Source organism: Triturus cristatus, chromosome 8 (genome assembly GCF_964204655.1).
Source record: "Triturus cristatus chromosome 8, aTriCri1.1, whole genome shotgun sequence".
Lineage (NCBI taxonomy): Eukaryota > Metazoa > Chordata > Amphibia > Caudata > Salamandridae > Triturus > Triturus cristatus.
In genome coordinates, this window is record NC_140591.1 from 934,640,751 (window position 1) to 934,662,540 (window position 21,790).

The window sequence follows — 21,790 nt, forward strand, 5'->3', positions numbered from 1 at the left end:
AGGGCACGATGTGGATCTAATTGACGTAGATGTGAGAACGCTTATGCTGGATGGGTCTGATTCTCATCAGCCATGTCAAAATAGAATGTTTTGCGTTAGTGACTATTTGCAAGGAGCACATACCTACTGCTGCTTCTCTTTCCCTTTGGGTCTGGTGTTAGCCATAACCTTTTGCTTTAACTAAAATTATATGTCTTATATAATACGAATTGTGTTTCAGCCACCCCTTTTCATCCACTGGTAACTTATTTTGTCATTCATATTTTTTGTCCACCCACTACAGCATACAGCAGTGGACAGTGGGTCAGTCCACTTCAGCCATTGGCAGCCCACACTGCGAGTGATGGCATTCCTCCCTTTTACAAAGAGCACACCTACACAAAGTAGTTCTTAAGTGACAGGGTGTGTTGAATAGTCATGTTTAAAGGCAAATACTAGCTGTGTGTGTTTGCACGTTTGCCTTTTGTTGTCTACTCTCAGAGGGAAGGAAACTTGCAACCTGTGTTTTCGGTTTTTGATGTGTAAGGTCTGTTAAAGCGTAGACTTCGCCCTCGCACAGTAAGGTCCATTCTTAGTACAACGTCATGATAAAGTAGTCCATGCTGAACATTCTTTAGGTCTCGCCTGACCCAGCGCATGCGCTGGTCTGGCGAGACTTATTGAGAGGGCTCCAAAAAGTGCTACCAGGCCAGCCTAGAGCTACAGTGCATGTGTGCGGGCGCGCTTTCCGCGATTACTTTCACTTTCGCGGCCACAAGGCCGCTTTGATGTTTGATCACGATCACTTTCACGGCCGCTTGGCATAGCCAATAGGTCTCGCTTTTGGGACTGTATAAGTATTTAGTTATGCAACTGTTGCATGGCTAAACACTTATAAGGTCCCAAAGGCGAGACCTATTGGCTATGCCAATGCTTGTTTTTCATTGACATCAGGAACACCAGTGTCATAAAGCACCAGCTTTAAAATTCCCTCAAAAAAGGGCGGTACTACCTTAAGGCAGCTGCCTTACTTTGGCAACCTAAGTAGCTACACCCGGGCAGCAAATGGCCTCAAGCAGAGGCCTTGTTGCTAGGAGAATAAGAGCGCTCAAACAGCACGTTTAGGGTTTCCTTTTTGTCTGACACTTGGAAAACCAATGCTGCATTGAAAACAGAAGCTGAGCAGGGAATTTGTATAAATATCTTGGATTTCTTGCCCATCGTGTGGGAGGATATTAAGTGGAGGCCAAAGTCAACAACATCATGTAATGTTTATGGAATCTGCTTTTAGTGCACATAACAATGCATGCCTTCTTCTGGTTGCCATCCGCATCAAGTATTTCTTAGCAACATTCTTGTGGTCAGTAAGACTTTTGAATAACTTAGTATTGTAAATGTTCCAATCTGCTGTAACACCGTGTTCTCAAGTTGTACGATAAAGACCGTTTTGTCTCATGAATGAGGTTTATTGGGAAAAAAATGCAACCTTTGCTGCATGTGTCCTAAGGAAATTAGCCATTGGCGTACACAGGGTTGACATTCATACAGAAGGCCACGTCGTCAAATATGGAAAATTAACATTGTCTTCGGGCACTTCGTGATATCATAAGTTTAGCTTTGGCTCTGCTTCACTTGAATGCTCTAGAGACGATAATTAAATCTGCAGAGGGAGCCTCCCAAAGATGTCATTCTCCCGTGTTGTGGGGGGGGGGGGGGGGGGGGGAGGGAGGGCGTGGTTAAGTGAGAGGGTTTTTTGTGAAATTGCTATCCTTTTCGCACATTTCCGCCTCCAGTGTTTCGCTGTCACACGTAGTCCTCTTTCAGCCCCACATTAATGAAGTTGTTCCTCTGTTTTACTATTGATGGAAAATTAGCATACATTTTTTTTAAAGTGTTAGAATGAGGTACACATTATCTCTCGAACAGTGGATCATGGCCGTGGTTCTTAATTCAAGCAAGGAAACAGGGCCCCACATTCGCAAGATTAGTAGCAAAAAACAGCTACAATTAGGTTGTAGTGGGTCCCCAGCACCATTTCTCCTGCTGCACCATTATTAGTGACACCCTGCCCTGACTGATTTGAACTGGAACACTGCAGTGGGACCACACGGTGTACGGACTAATTTATAGGTTACGGTTTTCCTTGTCTATATGTATATATATATGAAATTCAGCCAAAAACATAAAGGTTACAGGGATGTTAAAATTGGGTTCAGATTTTACACACACAAAACCATAGAAATTCAGCAGTCATAGTTATACTTCTGTCAAGAAGCTGTGACTCGTGCCCTAACGTAACTATAACTCGCGCCCCGCCATGTGCAGTTTTCTCATCAATAATTTTATTGCAATTGTTGCAGTGATGTTATCAATAATGTCCTAGAAGATGTCATGACTGATGTAAATATGTGGGGTAATTAGCAGTTCATGGTGAGGGCGCGAGTTATAGTTACCTTAAAACACAGTATGAGGTATGTATGTACTAGAAATTTAGAAGGACTGTAGATTATGGCTGCATTTCATTTCTGTACATGTACCAAGCAAAGGAGGGTGACGCATGGTGGGTTTGCTTAGTTTGGTAAATGCCCTTGGAACACTATGCGGAACGCAAGGGTAACACATTCGAATCCCAAATTTGTCCCCTGGTGATGTATTGTGCCAAGGTATACCACTGTAAGTTAACAGTATACCATGGTATATAACGGTAACAAGGCAGTGTATAAATGGCTAATGTCTGCCTATGCAAATTAAAAGGGCAGCCTTAATCCTTCTGGTAGACTTTTGGATTGTTGTGTTTTAGGGCCTTCAACATAGGTAAGTAGTAGATTTTATTGTTATTTCCAGCCTATTGCCATTTTTTAAAAAGTGGAAATAGGTATAGGCATTATTTTTTATTATTTTCTATACATTTATTTAACCAGTTGATGCAGTACCCTAGTAGTACCTAGTGTGTACCTTGTTTTTATAAAATGTACCTTTTTTTGTAATTTTTTAAAGTAACGCTGTAATTGGTAGGTACTGCCGCAGTAATGCATAGACTTTTTTTTGACATAATAAAATATGTGAAAAATTGTAAAGACACTGTAATACACAATATTTCACAAACATAGTGTATTACAGAATTTTTTCAATTGTTTAGCATATCTTTTTTTGTTTTGCTTCATTTAAGGTACCATGGTACTACCTTTGTACTAGATAGGTTGTACTTCGGTACTCCGCCATATGTTTTAAAAATGTATACAAACTTATCATTCTATTTCCTTACCTATTACCACTTAAGGTAAGTAGTAATAAGTCGGGAAAAAATATGAAATGCAAAGTTTTGTGAAGATTCATCAAACGGTTGCAAAGTTATTAGTGGATAAAATCAGAGGTATTGCTGTCTAAGGGTATAACTATGTGTATATTCTCTAAAGAAAACAAAGGTTACAGAGATGTTTTAGGTAGGCTCAGATTTCACTGGTACAAAAACAGTGACATTCAGCAGTTCTAGTTAGCTGAGGTAACTATAACTCGCGCCCCCGCAATGCACTGCTTATGACCTCACGTATTAGATCACTCATGAAATGATCAGTGACATCACTGATGACATCATCTGATGATTGTGATTGTTTTTAGAAAATTTGAGTGTTCAATATATATATACACCAAGGTGCATTGGTGATTCAGTGGGTGTAATTAGTGCCTGAATGGATGTTTCACTGGGTGCATGACTGACTGTATAAGTGAGTGATTAGGTGTCTTGGTGAATGTATGGGTGGGTGACTGGTTGTGTGAATTTCTGTATCAGTCTTTCAGTTGGTGACTTAAGTTGCTGCATGGGTGTGTGAGTTGGTACATGAGTGGCTGTATTGGTGAGTGATTGGTTGTCTGAGTACCTGTATGGTTGTCTGAGTGTCTGTGTGGGTGGGTGAGAGGGTGTTTGACTGCCTAGATGGATGAGTGAGTGGGAGAGTAAATGGCTGTATGGGTTAGTGAGTGCGTGTGAAAGGAGCTGTTTGGGTGAGTGTGTATGGCTGTGTGGGTGAGTAAATGGATGTGTCAGTGGTATATGGGTGAGTCATTGGGTATGTGAAAGGCAATATAGTGAGTGACGGGTTATATGGGTGCTTGCATGGGTGAGTGAGTGAATGTGAGTTGCTGTATAGGTGAGTCTGTGCTTTTGTCAGTGACTGTATAGGTGAGTTAGTATGTGTTAGTATCTGTATGAGTAAGTGAGTGGGTTCGTGTGTATCTGTATGGGTAAGTGGCTGTGTTATTTATTTATTTATTTATTTGTGGGTTTGTATAGCGCTAGAATCGACTCCAACTGGAGTATCTCTGCGCTTTCTGGAGCCGGTAGAAACAGAGGAATAATAGGAGCTAGATCTCGTTTCTGAACAACACAGTCTTCAGGAGTTTCCTGAAAGTGAGATGTTCTTTGCACTGTCTCAGATGAAGAGGAAGTCTATTCCATAGGGTAGGGCCTACGATAGATAACGCTTTACCACCGTGTCTAGATTTCTTTGCACGGGGAATCACCAGAAGAAGACAGTTACTGGACCTAAGTGAACGACTTGGAACATAAGGAACAAATTTGTTCTGAAGATAAATAGGTCCTTGTCCATTTAAACGTTTATGGATCAAGCAGCATAACTTGAACTTAGATCTCTGGCGAATGGAGAGCCAGTGCAGTTTCTCCAGAAGAGGTTTGGACGCAGTTCTTGGAGGAACATTAAGGACAAGACGAGCCGCGGTGTTTTGAATGACCTGAAGCTTGGCCAGCACATTTTCGTTGGCAAAAAGCAACAGGCCATTGCAGTAGTCAATTCGACTCAGAACCAATGTCTGGACCAGAGTTCGTCTGAAAGAGTCCGGTAGTAAGGGAAAGACTCTGCGTAGCAGGCCAATCGTATGGAAACAAATTCCAGCAGTATGGTTAGCATGCTGTCCAAATGACAAGTCTTGATCCATCCGAATCCCTAAACTCTTCACAACCTGTTTGGGTTCTGGGGCTACTCCCAAATCGGGGGGCCACCAATCAGGGGTCCACAATAGTTTGGCTTCTCCAAACAGCATTAGTTCCGTCTTACTGACATTGCATTGCAGGAAGTTGGAAGACATCCAATTAGCCACCGCCTTCATGCCCGCAGAAAAGGAGTTTTTAATTTCTGCGGACATGGTCTTGAAAGGGAAGAGGAGCTGCGTGTCATCAGCATAGGATACTGGAATGAATCCATAGCTGCGCATCACTCTTGCCAGGGGTGCCACGTAGATGTTAAATAAGGTAGGGCTTAGACAAGAGCCCTGTGGCACCCCTTTCGATATCTCCACCTCCGCTGATCGGTACGTGTCCATGATCACTCTCTGGGAGCGCCCTGATAGGAAGCTCTTTAGCCAATCAAGGGCTTTATCCTCAATACCAGCGTTCGACAACCGGTCAATAAGAATGGTATGGGACACGGTGTCGAACGCTGCTGAAAGATCTAAAAGAACTAGGATTACTGAGAAACCCTTGTCCTGATACATATGTAAGTCGTCTGTAACAGACAGCAAGGTAGACTCTGTGCTGTGTTTCGGCCTGAACCCTGATTGTGAATAGTCCAGGCCGCCAACAAGTTCGATATGATTGGACAGATGACCATTAACATATTTTTCGATCAGTTTCCCTAAGAATGGTAAAAGGGATATGGGCCTGAGATTTGTTAGATCGGACCATGGGATAGTAGTATTCTTCCTAATAGGCCTGATAAGAGCACGTTTCCACTCTCTTGGGACAGTGCCTGAGCCCAGAGAGAGATTCACCAACCTTTGGATCATGGGGCACAACTCGTCAGTCAGGACAGGCATAATCCTGGCTGGGATGATATCGTCAGGGCTACCACTTTTAATCCGTGATACTAGTGCAGATGTCTCTTGTAAAGAAATGGGTGGAAAAAAGCTTAACATAAATTTATTCAGATTGGGGTCAGCATCTATTCCCAAGGGTGCCATATCTGTGGTCAGTTTGTTATTGGTGCAAACTATTTTGTATGGGTGAGTGACTAGGTGTGTGAGTAACTGTATGGGTGACAGATTCAGTGTGTGAATGGCTGTGGATGTAGGAGTGGATATGTCAGTGGCTGTATTAGTGACTGAGTTGGTGTATGAGTGGTTGTATGGGTGAAAAAGTGTGTGTGTAGATTTATGAATCAGTGAGGGTGTGTGGAAGTACTGGTATGGGTCTGAATGGGTTTGTGAATGGTTGAGTGGGTGTCTGAAAGGTTCTATGGGGTGTGAGTGGGTTTGTTAGTGATTCTGTGGATGATGTCATCAGAGATGTCATCAGAGATGTCATCAGTGATGTCAGTTTAGGGTTTAGAGATAGGTAAGGGTAAAGGGTGGTAAGGTGTTATAGGGTTGGGTGAGTTTAGGGGTTAATAACGGTATATATATATATATATATATATATATATATATATATATATATATATATATATTTAAAATATAGGTTTAATGTATATTTACAACATTGCGTGGTAAAGGCATTCGTTGTAATCTCATACAAATAAACCTTGATAACACTTATCAGTTTCTCTTTATGCCATTATTTGGGTACACATGATGGTCTGGAATGGAACTTTTCCAGTTCAGTCCAGTCCAACCTGCCCAGAAGGTGCTGGGGGAGGGTTGAATCAATTGAGACGCCACACAGCTAATTCTCAAGTACCATAGCTCTATATCAAGAAACTATTCTCTGGTTGTCCATACCAAGGAAGCTTACTTGCCCCAAAATCAGTCTAGCATCTGTACTCTGCATCATAAAATCGCAAAATGTGGTAGTTTTACCTCATCCAATGCTTCTCTCGTGACCCTCCAGTTCGTGGAGCTGTGTACCCACCTTTTGTAACTCTGATCTAAAAGTAGGGCACAGCACCTTTTCCTTGTACCACAGAAAGTAGTCTGAGTTCCGGCCTGGCTTTGATTGTGCATCCTCACAACTTTTCTAGAAACAATCTTTACACTCATTCAGAAGACCTACAAGAAGACAAGGGCTGTTTTTTTCCCTCTGCCCTTTTGGATAACCTAACACAGGCAATCAGCCTTCTTAGGATATAACTCCTTTGAAATAAATGTCCTTGTTATTCCGCATTATTGTATTATGTGTTAAATTAGTTATTGTGCCTGGGTAAAGAAACTCATAAAAAGTCTGTTGCTGGAGGCTAAGATTTTGAACCTTCACAGATTGGCTTCCTTTCACTTGCTAAATTGAGGAGGTCTCTTCCTTTAGTCTCAAAGTACTTACAATGAATCACCTCTCCATATGAGACTTCTTTTCTCCCTGCCCATACTTGGAGGTAAACAGTCATGCTTTTCTCTTAGCAAATTGGGTTGTGATACTTGCCATCTCATTGAAGCTGCGACCTGTGCCTTTTCCCATATCTGTGTCCTCCTGCAGACTCTTGTTTCCTATCTTGCAACTAGACCGTAGATGTATTAGCATGGAACAGTGTGTTGTATCACAACCCAGTGTCCATTTTCTCTGCATTCTTTTATCAACATCCACCTTGTGATATCCAGAGAAAAAGAAGTACTTAAGATTGAAGCCCTGGTTGCACTCTTAGGATAGAGCCTGTTAGCATTGGATCAGTTTATAAAAAGGTCCTGCTTTTAGGAGTCCGGCACACCGCAGAGCAACTATTGCGCGCACGACCCACATTCACAGTAAAACACGTGTTTCTGTTTCAGAGTGAGCCTTTATCAGACCACCATAACTCAGCTGCCCTCTGTCCACCCTTAACGCTTCCTGTGATGGAAACACCAGATATGGAACAAGCCTCAAAGGCACCTAGAAGATTGCACCAATAAATCACATATTTCCCAAGGATGTAATGCCTAAAGAAACGAGTCAGATGTACACACTCTTAAACACAAACAGTGCACAACAGAGGGCCTGCATTCAGACCGAATACACAATACTAGATCAGCCGGTCAGTTGCATTAATCAAATAAGGCTCAAACAATGCCAAATAGTAAGCATCACCCTAGATAACCCACATGACACACCCGGCCACCTGGACCACATCCAAACGTGACCTCCAGTTGGTATTTAGGTACCCTTCTAGCAGAGTGGGATCATGCATTCAAACACGCAATTTATGGCCCACTGTACCAGTATCTCCTACGCAAAGGGGGATGAGCTTCTCTTTATTGCACCCGCTGTACAGTATAAAGTATGACCTGTATCTAATGCAAGTTCAATTCCAGCACGCAACTGTAAGAGATGGGGCTGTTGGTCCTGGCTGTTATTGTTTAATTTAACTTTAACTGTTCGTGATTGCCAAGCTTCGCTGTTGATAGTCAGAACCTGCTTCAACAAGGTGAAGACCTAAATGTGAAGACCTTTGGGATGTAAAGGAATTGTGCTGATATTCCTTCTCATTTCCCTGCGTGTGAGCGAAGGTGCTCCAGAGATGTATTTCGAAAAGTGCTACTTGTATGCAGAGGTTTGATGCAGCGCTGGCACTGATTTTTATGGTCGAAACATGTTTCAAGCATGCAAGGGCAGTTGCTAGTTGCTGTTTTCCAATCTGTGAGTGGAATAGAGTTCTTTTCAGGCTCACAGAAGCGTACACTTCGCAGACATAGGTAAAGCTCATCTTTGTCGCCCGCTTAGTCCTGACTTACAGTAATACGGGTAGAGTAAGTATCAGGAATGTTATCCTAGTTCTTGGACTTCTCTTGTACATATCGGTCCCTCATCAAACCTATGGTTACAGTATTGTGAAATATCACAGCACACACACTTACTCCTAGCTTGCCTCAGGTGCGCAGTGTGGGTCTGATGCGCTGAGAGCGCTTTCACCCTTCCATGTACTGCTTTCTAGGGACACTGGCAGGAGTGCACAACGAGTCGAGGCACTCCATGGAAGGGAAAAACGATGCCCAGTGCGAGAGAAATAGATTCAGCAGGGGTTGACAGCTGCTCGGTCATCTTTACAAACATGGGAAGAGAGACTTTGGAGCACCGTGATTATGCATTCAGATGTTTAACTGCCTAGAGTCCGAGCAACCTTCAATTCTCAAAACCAAGCTTTCTGAACCTTCCATTTGTTTTTAATTGCCTTAACTGCATAATGCTCTTAATGTTCTGTTGACACATTGAGGACCTGTTTCGCCCAATAATTTATTTCATCTCAGCCACAAGTAACTCTTGGCATATTCTCTTCTGTGATGGTCTGTGGTGCCAGGGGGCTTGATGTTTTCCTGTGCATACCACAGAAAAATGGCTTTGGGGCTTGTGTGGTGAAAAAGTCGATTGTTGTGAATTTGCAAAGAGCTTTCTCATCTTGCTGTTCCTTTCAGACTACATCAGGAGAAGATGTCCGAGACTTTGCCAAGGTCCTAAAGAACAAATTTCGGACAAAAAGATATTTTGCAAAACACCCCCGAATGGGCTACCTGCCTGTGCAGACTGTCTTAGAGGGGGACAACATGGAAACGTGAGTAGTCATGAAAGCGTGGTTGGAGCACAGGTTATGGGTCTAAACATGCCCTTCTCCCTTGGCTTCCTGAGCTGGAATTGTTCTTTTGCAACAGAGAGACGGAGGCATTACATAACTTAATGTTTTGTTTTTTAATTGCATGTTTATATCATTTGAAAACCCGTTTTTAGTTCAACTTTGTTGCATGTGTTCTAAGTTGTAGAACTGATTGTTATATTCGTTTCGGAGCACTTTCATGAGTTGTTCTCAAAAAGTATGTTTTTATAGAGTGCATACAACTGTGAAGGATGGCTCTTTGCAAGCACCCTACAATTCAAACAGCGCCTATAAGCACAAAAACACGTAAGAGAATGTTGCACACTCATATGACGGTGTCCCTATTTGTCCTTCTCTTTAGAGAATTGAAACCTCCTGCTGAAACTGTTTCCTCTCTAGTGTAGTGTTCGAGGTGATTTTAGGATCGTAAGAGAAAAGCAATACTTTCTCAAATAAATTGTACCAGATATTGAAATGTGAGCTGTTGTCAGTAGGACAAGGAGACGTTGAAGGCCCACTGATGATAAGGGCAATCTCTTGAGGATGGCCAATGAGTCTTAACATTAGACTGTTGGTGGAAGATGTCTTTTAGATCTTCCTCACGCACTCCTTAGCAGCCTTTTCCCGGTTTCAACCGTAAGCCATACCTCACAGGCTTTAGGTACCCTTTATTGGTCGCAGTGCACGGTGACAGCTAAAGCGATGAAGGAACAGACGAAGGCCGGAGCAGCAGAGAAGTGGAGAAGTGTGGCTCAATGGTTAGAGCGGCAGACCCTGATGCAGAGTTCTGGCCTGGGACCAGAGTTCAATCCCCCGCCTCGGCGGGTCTTTGATTCAATTTCCTCGGACTGATAATTCTCGCCTCTTCTAATCATGGGTCCCACACTGCAACTCTGGGCAATAGCTTGCTTAATCTCCACAACGGCCCCAGCAGCGCTGGGATGCCTGGCTTCACCATGGGGGTGCCCAGGAGTGGACATTTCACAGGGAAAGGCCAGGAAGGGTTCCACAGCGGTATGAGTAAAAGTGCCAGGATACCCCTGTTGGGGGTGGCAGTGCGCTATACAAGTACATACACATTTATATTTATAGAAGGATGTTTCACACTTCTGTGGCTGTCTGCTAACCCAACATTGCAACCTACTACCCCCACGCTCGAAGGCGTTTAGTCATTGCCACTAGGCCTGTTATCTCTTTTCCAGTTAATGTTTTAGCCATTGTCTGAAGACACCTAGATTGAGCCGTGGGTTTTCTCTTCCTGCGTAATGTTGAATTGTCAGGTCTTGTTTATAAATAAATGAAGGTAAATTATCCCCCACAATGGACTGGGAGAGCAAGCAAAGCACCAAGTGTTTCGGAACCCGTTCCCGTAGTCTGTTTATCATAAGAGCCATGTAAGGATTGGGAAGTTGGTTCACCAATGTGTTTTTGGAAGGGCATGGGTTTCTAGTGAACTAAAGTGGACTCTATAGTTTGACACTTACTGCGACTCCCATTCAATATTGGAATTGGGGCAAGGGTGTGAGATCTCTTAAGCTAGTTGCAAGTAACAAAACATGCTTAGGGGTGTGGAGAAAACTTTAGTTGCACACATTACTACTCCAAATATATTCAATTTACATTCTTTGCTTTTTTTATACACCTCATCCGACCACAAATAAGAGCGTTGGAAACGGTCAATATTTTACTTGCATTTTTTATCTGTTGAACTCATTCTGCTCAAATAACTTGGTGTAAGGTATTCTAATTTGATTGCTGAGTGTTTTTCACTTTTTATCTTGGTCACTGAAACCAAGGACTGGAGTTAGTGTCTAGTTTACCTATTGCCATAAGATGAGTAGTTTGGTTCAGACATTGAAGTTCAAGAAGGGACAGGGTTCCATCTTGGTAATGGGACTTGGCGATGGTTTGATACCAAATCAAGCTGTTTAAATGGATAGAAATAGTCAGAATGGCTTGAAGGGAAACAAACGTCCTGCAGGAAGCAGCTTACACATCTTATATTTTTCAGACGGCATTTATCATGCATGCATTCTAAAGTACAACATTTTTCAAAAATCTTTGGAATGTAAAACATGATCTCTGGATTTGATTTGTGCCTTGTTGCCAGCACACCTCTGTCTGCTGCTTTGCTCCAATCAAAGCATACCCAGTTAGTTCAACATGACAAACTGTATCCACAACCATTCTACAATAATCACGTTAACAGTTTATTCAACGGCGTGTGTGCTCAAAATGCCATTTTGTCATCTGTGGCTGCTTGCATAGTCATTAACATCCCGTTCTAAAATATAATTTAAGTCTTTGTACTTTTTAAACCATCCTCATGATATTTTTTCCTTTGCTGAGTTTTCTGCCTCTCTCTTCACCTCCTCATTTTTTGTCTTGCAGTCCTGTTACTCTGATCAACTTCTGGCCAATAGATTCGGCGTGAGTATTTTTGTTTTGCAGAAGTGTGCTGCTGCTGATTCTTTTGCTGTTGTTGCCTGTAACGCTATGTTCCTCACTTTCAGTTTTCACATGCATTCATTCCCTTAATCTTTTTTTGTAGATTTTTTTGTAAGTTCTGACCTGGCCCTAACTTAATAGGATGGCATACCAGCGGGGTTTCCAGGTTTTATCAAATATTTATGCCTGAACATCGGAAAAAGGTGTCATGGATTTTTCTTAGTTGGACACAGAAGGTCTTTTTAACAGATTTAGTGTGGTCTGATCATGGCAGATTGTGTTTAATTGGCAAGAAAATTAAAAATCAAACATCAAGGGCAACTTTGCCGTCAAACATGAGACAATGGAACTAACAGATCTCTTCTCTACATATGTTAGCTTTAAGGCATCTAATGCCTTTACCACCATGCCTTTACCATGCATATACCTTTACCAACCATACCTTTACAATGCAAAATAAGTATATGTTAAGTAAAACACACATATATATGTATATATGTTGTGTGTATATGTTTGTGTGTGTATATATACTCCTACCCACCCCTAAACTCTAAAAATCCCTCATCACCCTATATCTCTATCCCCTTAAACCCCAAAATCTCCATTATCACCCTATACCTCCACCCACCCCATAATCCTAAAAAATACCCTTACCACCCTATACTCCTACCCATCCCTAAACCGTAAAAACAACCTTCTCAACATATACCCTTACCCAACCCCAAACACTAAAAACACTTTACCACCCAATACTCCTACCCACTACAAAACCCTAAAAAACCTCTTACCACCCTATACCCCTTCCCTAAACTCTAAAAATACCCATACCACCTATATCCCTATAGTCTAAAATGCCCTTACCCCCTTATACATCTACCCAGCCCTAAACCCTTAAAACACCCTTACCACCCTGTAACTTTATCCACCCCAAACCCTGTATATATATATTTATATTGTGTTGTATGTGCAGGCATGTGTGGTAAATGCCTGCGTTGTAAAGCCGGTTTCCTTTGTATGATTAAATTGTGTGGTTTTTAATGAGGAAAAACGAATATCATCTATTATGTTATTCAGTGCAAGATTTTATCAAAGATTGTATTATGTAATAGCGTGAATAATCAGCAACAGGATGTGGCAAGAAGCTTGATTTTGTGGATCAAGCAATATACTAGACGTTTGGCTATAACTGTAAACTGGCTCAGAAGGCCAGTATGTAATTAGCTGCTGAGATGGTTGATGTAAACAAGGAAGTCCATGGAGCATGAAACTCGCCATGCTTTCAAAGAAAGATACAATAGGAGAGCAAGCAAGAGCTGCTTCTCTCCATAGTTGACATGCTCCGGACTGTGTTTGATGAGGTATACCTCCCCCTATCTGTGCTGGGCATAAGGCCTGCTTCTCACTGCAGCCACTGGAGAAAGTTCCTGCTGTTTTCCAAGGACTATCTTGTTTTTACCTGTGGCCAGCTTAAGAAGCATCTTCTATAGCGGGTAGGTGACGTTCAGAACTGGCCACAGAAAACCCAGTTGAACTGGGGGCCTTTTCTACAGTAGCGATAGTGGCAACTGGGAAAGGGTGTTCTCAAGTAGTAATTCACAGGAAGAAAGGTAATACCACTTACTTTTTGTTTTGCTGGACCTTGAGATTCTGCTCCTTGATTCTATCGCTGCTGGGGTAGTGCCTTCGTTCATGGTCAGTTTTATTGAATTGTGACCTGTAAGAGTAGCCCTCGACCACTTGGCTTGGTTTTGGTCGCTGCTCACTGCTGCAGCAGCTCAGAGGTACCGTTTCTGGCCCTCCAGATACTTGGTACCTCAGTTTGTGCCCGGTCCCCCTCTAATTGCCTGTTTTTTTGCTGCAATTGTGTGATTTTGTGGAAATGCTTCTGTGGAATTACTTGTGTAATTACTTTTATTCAATAATGCTTTTTTTAGGTTTAGATCTATGTTTTTCTTCTCTGCTGACGATTTGTTCTGCTTTACCCTCAACCGGTCCTCTCCGGTTTTGACATTTTCCTGCGGCCCAAGCCCCCGGCGCTCCTGCCTCCCAGACAGCCCTCCCACCTTCCAGGTCTACTTAATGGTGGCTGCAGCGAAGGCTCGCCAAGCATATGCAAGCCCGTCTGCAATGGTCTGCACCCATCCGTGCATGAAACCCTGGCCTTCCACACTCCCACAGGTAATCTGCCGCATAGCTCCAAGCCCTGGACCCTGCACACAACAACTGCTCCCTTGCAAAACCACGCTCCACAGTGGGACCTTTATCCTGCTACCACTGCCGTTTCACCTCCACCCCATCACTGCTCACCACCCCATCGAACAATGCCACACTAACCCCAGATGCCAACACCCCACCGGACCAGCTCAACTGCCACCTGATCAATGCCAGATCACTCTGCAAATGCGCCACCAAAATCTGGAGCAACATCACCATCATCGCACGCGACGTGACCTTCATGGCAGAGACCTGGCTCACTCCGACATCTGCCCTAGACATCCCCACGGCAACCCCCCTCAGCTACAAGATGGAACACAAAGACAGCACCAAGAGACACGGCAGAGGCATCGCCATTGTACACAAGGACTCAATCACCTGCACAATCACCAATGATGACACCACACTGACTATGGAACTCATGAATTTCCAGCCCCACACCAATGCCAAGACCACAGTCAAAGGTACCCTCGCATACAGATGACCAGGACCACCAACAGGCATCAGCGATGCTATCACTGAATTAATCACCCCACACGCCATTGAATCCGAAAACTACATCTTCCTGGGAGACCTCAACTTCCACCTGGACAACCCCTCCGACACCAACACCCCCGCCCTCCTGGAAAGACTAGACAGCATTGAGCTCAAGCAGATTGTCACCGACCCTACACAGAGAGCAGGACACATGCTAGACTCCATCTTCACATCCAGTAGCAGAATCAGATACAGCCACGGTCCACTCCATTGTACACTTCACCCTCACTGGTCTGCCACGCACTGCCCCCAACCGATGAAATAACCCCTACTGCAGCTGGGCCAAGGTAACCCAGCAGCAATGGACCGATGCCCTCAGCACTGCTTGGCCCAACACCACCAACCTGGACCAGGCAGTAGAGAATTTTAACCCCTGTATCACCAATGCTGCTAACCAAGTTGCCCCCACCATACCAGCCAAAACACACAGAACCACTAAGCAAGCCAGCTGGTTCCCGCAAGAACTCAGCACCTCAAAACGCATGTGTAAACAGCTGAAAAAAACATGGCAAACCAGCAAGATCGACACCGACCAATCCGCCTACAGATCAGCCCATAACCATTACCACCGGCAGCTCAAAGCCTACAAAATGGAGTCCCTGACATGCCGGATCGACCTCTGTTTCCATGCGTCGGGAAAGTTGTCTGTCAATAAGGAGTAGTTGAGGATGGTGGTGAGCTGGTGGCTGATCTTGTTGCTTCTGAGGTTGAAGAGTCAGAGAGGGGGCACGGCTGGGTGGGTGCTCCCGAGTGGAGGGAGTTCATCAGGGTGGTGGTTGTCGGTGTTATAAGCTGTTCCCATGTAGTGAGTGGGTGGTTGGTGGTTGAGGTAGTTTGTTGCGAAAAAGAGATCGGAGGGTTGGTGATCGAAGTTTATGTAGATGGTTGCTATCTTGTTGTGGAAGTGATCGGTGAGGGAGTCGCAGAGTTGTTGTGCGGGACAGATCGAGTTTTCAGTGGCTGAAGGGCAGCTTAACTCGGACGATTGTGAAAAGTTCCTTGGCTTGATTGCTGCTTGGTTAGGTCTTGTACACATATGATAGTGAAATCAACCTGCGCTATGGTTGATATACGAGTCACACAGGTGTGTCAAATAAATTAATGGCTGACATTTATATAGCCAACAAGTTAGTGTAATCTGGATAACACCAGGAGCCTCCCTGAAAAGAACTTCAGACGTCTGAAAAGCAGATGAGGTACCTCAACCCAATAGGAGTTGGAAAATTAGGACTCCCAGATGGAGTATAAAATACCAGTAATTGGTGGCTTACTGTAACATTAACCAACATCCGCCTACACCAGGATGGGTACTGCCTCTAACTGAAGGTGCATTGTATTTCAGTAGTAGTATTTTTATATATATATCTATCTCATGGGGTGTCCGTCAGATGAGCCGCACTCGGACTTGCACGCATGTTCCCCAAAGTGAATCATTGGTATGGGCAATCCCGTGTTAGTTCATTTATAAGCACCTGATTTGCCTGACGCGTTTCGTGTCATTACTTCCTCAGAGGCAATCAGAACAGCGCATTTACGGTACTTTGCTTTACTCATTTGGCCAATATCGTGCGCCCGAATGGGCGGTTCTATATGAAACTTCACGTTGCCTTCTGGGAAAGGAAGTCCGTGTATTTGTCCTGAATGGATGCGCTTGTCAATTAATGCAAAATAAGGCTCTGGAATGAGCCTCCAGCCTTGAGTTCGTCCTTAATCCATTGTGCTTGCCCCACACACACACATAAATATATACATACATATATTTCTTGCTGGCACGCTCTACTTTGTGTCTTGTGGGCCCAGCCAAACACGCATTTAGTCATTTGACATGAGGGGTGCGTTTAGCACATCTGTATTCAAGGCCATGTGTCGACTTTTTATGCTACATAGTGTTTTTTAGCCAGTGGTCCGTGAACGCCTGGGGGTCCACAACAACAACTCAGGGGGTCCACAACTGCTTGGAAAATTAAACAATATTAACAGCTGAATAAGGTGTATGTAAATAAAGAAAAATGTAAAATTACAAATTTTGAAACGATAAGAAATTGTGAAGGAATTTGCTATTGGAGGCTGAAAATTAAGTTGGTCCCCTCAAATTGAATTGTAGAAGCAGTGCAGATGTGTCAAGCAAAATATAATATGGGCAATGAGTGGCTTCAGCTGAGTTTAGAAAAGCTACCACCTTCTTATTAAAGTGAATATTTAGATTTTTTTTGCATTTGTTAATGAATTAAAAGATTTAATCATTTCGGTATTTGTGTTTTTTATGAATCCTCGTTCAAATCATACAAATTGCTTAAGCCAGTAATGACTCACTGGGGGTCCCCGTATTCCAATAATGTTTCATGGGGGGGGGGGGGGAGGCAGATTCCAGTAATGATTAAGTCCTCAGAAGTCAAAGGTTAAGAACCACTGCTATATGGTGTTCCACAGTAAATATACCCGAAACGGTAGAAGGTAACACATGCAAATGTGCGGTATAGATTTTTGACAATTTAGGTGATAGTTGCATCATTTTCTGCCTTTTCCTGAGCCAATGTCCATGATATTGATGGCTAATAAAATGTAATGGATCACAGTAACTGGTACTTAATTTGTCAGCAGCATAATGTTGGATAGCATGAAGAGCCTCACACTCGGCCCCCATGCTTCCTCCATTTGCAGACTTGTGTTTGATGCAAAGGTGTTGCATCTCATTACATTACGTCCTATTGGCTTAGTGAGTCCACACTATTAACCTTAGGCAGTATGTCCTCTGTTCCTTGATTTTATTAAGGGCATTGGTGGTTTGGTGTCTTCTTCTTCAAATATCAAGACATCAACCATCAGCACTTCTGTTACGAAAATCTTAAATTCAGTCTCAGTGAATGTGGCTGACTGTCTTTTTCATGAATTGTAAGCAATTGGGGTCGACTCTGGTTATACCATCCATTTATCGCATTGCGGTTGTAACCACAGTGTGTGGTTCTTATGTTTCTAGTCAGCCTTACTTTGCTTTAGTGATGATTTCTGAACACGCTGGGTGTAGTTCACTTATAGGTTTGTATTAGCATATTTTTTGGTATAACTGCAGCATGACATCATCAATAAACGGGATGCACACCTCAGTTGCTGAAAATAACTGCAGCATGGTCATTGGTGTTCCATTGCGTTGCCTGTGTACTTGTAGGTTAGTAAGTAAAGGTTTTTGTTTGTATATTGATTGAGAGAGATTTATCAAGCCATATAATTTGACGAGCCTAACAGACCGTAAATTCCTATGACGCTGGCATTGGTTTCATGAACCACTCATGGAAAGCTTCTAACTTCATAGACCCATTAGCAGAGAAAAGACTTGGGAGGGAGACAGGTCCTGGCCACAAGCTTGATGGCCAACTTGAAGAAAGTTCTGACATAAATCCACTCTAATCTGGTAATTTAATCTAGCCCAGTGGTCTTCCTGGTCAGTACTCATCACAGAATCGAGGCATAGAAGCCGAAACAAGCAGTGATAGAAGAGCCATTAAGGGGCAATGAAGCCTGCATTAAACTGTGCCACCACCCATAGTGCACTCATATATGCTGCTGACTGTAGAGGAGGGGACCTGATCCAATCATCAACCCTCAACTTGAAGCCCCCACTGCCCCCGAGACCGGCAGTAGTTGGGTAACTAACAGGGAGGTCCTGGTACAGACGGTCTTTCACCTACTGAAGAATGACACCTGGAGCGAAGGGGGCGGGCAGCAGCAGAGTCTGGGACCATCATCAAAATGGTGGAGTCTCCTGCTCTTGGCAACTCGGCCACATGCCTGATCTCACCAATACAGATTTGTGGAGCCCCCATAATACCCTAAATTAGTGGCCATCTTGTATTGTGCTGGGCTGCAAGTGATGATCCAATGATGTACAATCGAGGCAGTCATATTTACAACACCTCACCTGCATAGTCGTGAAGATAGTGCACCGGCTGGTGGCTGACTGCAGCCACTGGAGGTTTACTATGTCAGATGCTCTGCCTACGCTTGCCATTGAGGAGTCATATCTGCTGCCTACCCTCACATTAAATTATGCACTTGAGTATTACTGAGCCCTGACTGAATATTTTATTTTCTACTCCATCAGGATCTTAACGCCATTCCATGCTTCTCCTACAAATGTAGATGAATAACCGCTGGAAAACATTGTGAAGTATCTTGTATCTCAGAGAATACTTCTAACACAGGTGACATAGATGCCCAAACATAAATCCTTTAAACAGCGTTTATTATAGCCACACCAGGCAGGAGGATTCAAATGAAAGAGCAGTTATTGCAAACAGCACCAATGACGACTGTCCCTCTGGACTCACTGATGGTGGAGATAAAAAGCATAAAAGTCTCCATAAACTCTGCAGAAATGTCCAATGCAGATACAAACAGGGAGCTGAAAACCATCCAAAGTAAGCTGATGACATTCAAGACATAATGTAATAGGTCAGAGAAATGGATTGAAGCCAATGTACTTGAAATTGGGCTTATGAGCTATGGAAACTCAAGAGAGGTCACTAAGCTGAAAGATGGGACCAGGAGAGAAAACATGAGTATTTCTGGCATCCTGAAGACAGAAGAAGGCACAGATATGATTACATTCCTGTTCACCTTCCTATCACAATTATAAGACGTAGAGTTCCGACTGCTCATGGAATTTCAAAAGGCACAACGACTGTGGCTAAGGAAACCGCTTAGTAGTCCTACCCCTCGACCTATGATAGCCTGCATTCTAAGAAACCAGCACACCTGACTAGTGTTGCAAGCTTTCAGTAAACATGACCCTACACCTATAATGGCAATAAAATATCCATAGTTGATGACCTTTTATGTGATGCAAAGTTTGTCTGAAAGAAGTTTCTGGCCCTCTGCACCTGCTAGGACACAACTGTATCTCCTGTGTGGGTTTTTTGACCGAGCAGCCATGCTTTTTACGATCATGAAGAGCAAAAGCAGCTTGTTGGGGGACAAACAGAGATGCCGATAGGCATAAGACCTTACTCACAAGGTGATGGACTGCAGAGAGCAATGTCCTTCGTAATGGTACCTGCCCGACTTCTGGTATATCTCACAAAGTACAGAGCTGCCACAGGGATCCTTCCAGAAACTATGACACACCTCCCCCCCCCATTTGCCCCCAAGGTACAGGATCATATGTAGATCACCTGTTAAAGCATGACGATTACATTCCTCGCCCAACCTGGGTCCTTTAAAACTGGCTGACTGGCTGCCTTAACCGCATCTGGAGAATGTGCCATTTTAGCTCCCTTCCTTTTAGACCTTTTGTCTCACAGAGTGGCAAAGTTGGCCCACAAAGTATGAGTCTTCTGATTTAAAAATATGATGTCCTGTGGAAATCTGCAAAGACTCATTCAGCTCCTCTCCTTGGCTTGTATTGGGTAATAGTCACTTCATGGCTGGTCCTGGGAAAATTGTTCAAGTTACCAAGTCGATTACCTCTGAGCGAATACCCCAAACCCCCAAATACACTGCAATAAATTCCATCTCTCCACTCAATAATGCAGGTGAAAGATGACATCAGCTTGCCCTGAGAGAATATCTAAATATTTACATTACATTGTACCACCTTTAATATAACAAAGAGGCCTTAATCAGCATTAGCAGTACCAAGGTCATTTCACTATGGTCACTAACCATAAATGGCCTATCAAACTGTGTTAAATGTAAGAAAATGTTGTTACACTTAGCCAGCAATAAACTAGAAATAGTGCTATTGCAGAAGACTCATCTTTTTGAGAAAAAACGGGGAAATTAAAGACAGATTAGATGGGAAAGGTGCACTCTGCAACAGGAAGCCATAATTCCGAAAGCCAATGAATACACACATCCTGATACTGGTAAATCAGGGTGGCAATCCTCATCTACTGAAACTTGCCCGCTAAGATATTGTAAACCATGTCGGACCCCAATGGGAGATTTGTCTTTGCCAACCCTGAATGTACAAGGCTGCATATTTATACTAGGATCCAAATACGTTCTCAGTGCTCAGAAGCTAGATTTTTCTTGAAACTTAATACACTCTGCATCGAATTCAATCATGCCTGACTCGTAATCGGAAGGGACAGGAACATGGCGTTTGAACCTATACTAGACTGGTCTGGCCATTCAAATTTCTGAAACACAAATGATCAAAGCATATTGAAAGACTCTCCTTCCCAGATCTATGACACATGTTGCATCCAACAACAGGGAGTACACCTCCCTTTCATGAACTGACACTAGGAAGGATTACTTCATTGTCAAAAGTGCCAAGGTGTTCAATATCTGCTGCTGTGAAACTATAGTGAGTGATATCAGATAAGGAGTGATATCCAATTCCCTTCTGCCCAACATAGATATTTGTTAGAAATTGGATTACTGGTTAACTGGGGTGTAAGCACTGGTCAAGCAGCAACTACAGTGCGAGTCAAGGTAAAGTACAGGCAAATCCTAAATTAACTTGTGCACACCCTCTAGTAGTTTGACTTAATTTGGAGGCAATGTGTTAAGCATTTGTGCAACACTTCAAACAGTAAAACAGTGAAAACACCACACAAAAAGGATCCCATGCAATGTTCCAAAAATAGAGCTTAATTTAATAAATAAAGCAAGACCAAAATGACACGCATCCAATGAGTAGAACTGGAGTTATTGATTTTTAAAGTTTATAGTGCGAAATTACGACAAAATACACAAAGCAATATTGGGGTATATGGTCGCATAGGACCGGGGAAAAGTCACAGGTTCAGACCCACCACGTTGGAGCGGGCTGGCTACAGGGACCCATTTATGCCTGCTAAATAAAATACTTAAGTCATGGTTGCGGAGCATTGCGTGGATCCATGTCAAAGAATCATCCTTTTCGTTCCGAGATGTGGCAAGGCTGCGGTCTGAAATCCTGTTACATCAAGGATCCAGTTAACAGGGCTTGCAATGCTAAGTCCGATGTTTGGGATGCGATGTGCAGCCTGGGTAATGCATGGATTCCAATGAGCAGTGAAGCTGGAAAGCGGAGTTTCAGCGTTGTCATCGAGGCTGCCATCGATGAGAGATGCTAGGACTTGCACTGGGGAAAGTGTCACACAGCAGCGGTTCCGAACTCAATACAT

The 21,790-nt window shown here is 43.3% G+C and overlaps 1 protein-coding gene across 17 annotated transcripts in view; it reads left to right on the plus strand.

Moving 5' to 3' along the window:
* Window positions 1-21,790, plus strand: part of DMD (dystrophin) — a 7,596,173-nt gene that overhangs the window by 7,380,812 nt on the left and 193,571 nt on the right. For all 17 annotated transcript variants that reach the window (XM_085622447.1, XM_085622454.1, XM_085622449.1 and 14 more), the window contains 2 exons: window positions 9,304-9,440; window positions 11,871-11,909. In XM_085622447.1, the coding sequence (XP_085478573.1) occupies window positions 9,304-9,440; window positions 11,871-11,909 (176 nt within the window). The remainder of the gene's footprint in view (window positions 1-9,303; window positions 9,441-11,870; window positions 11,910-21,790) is intronic.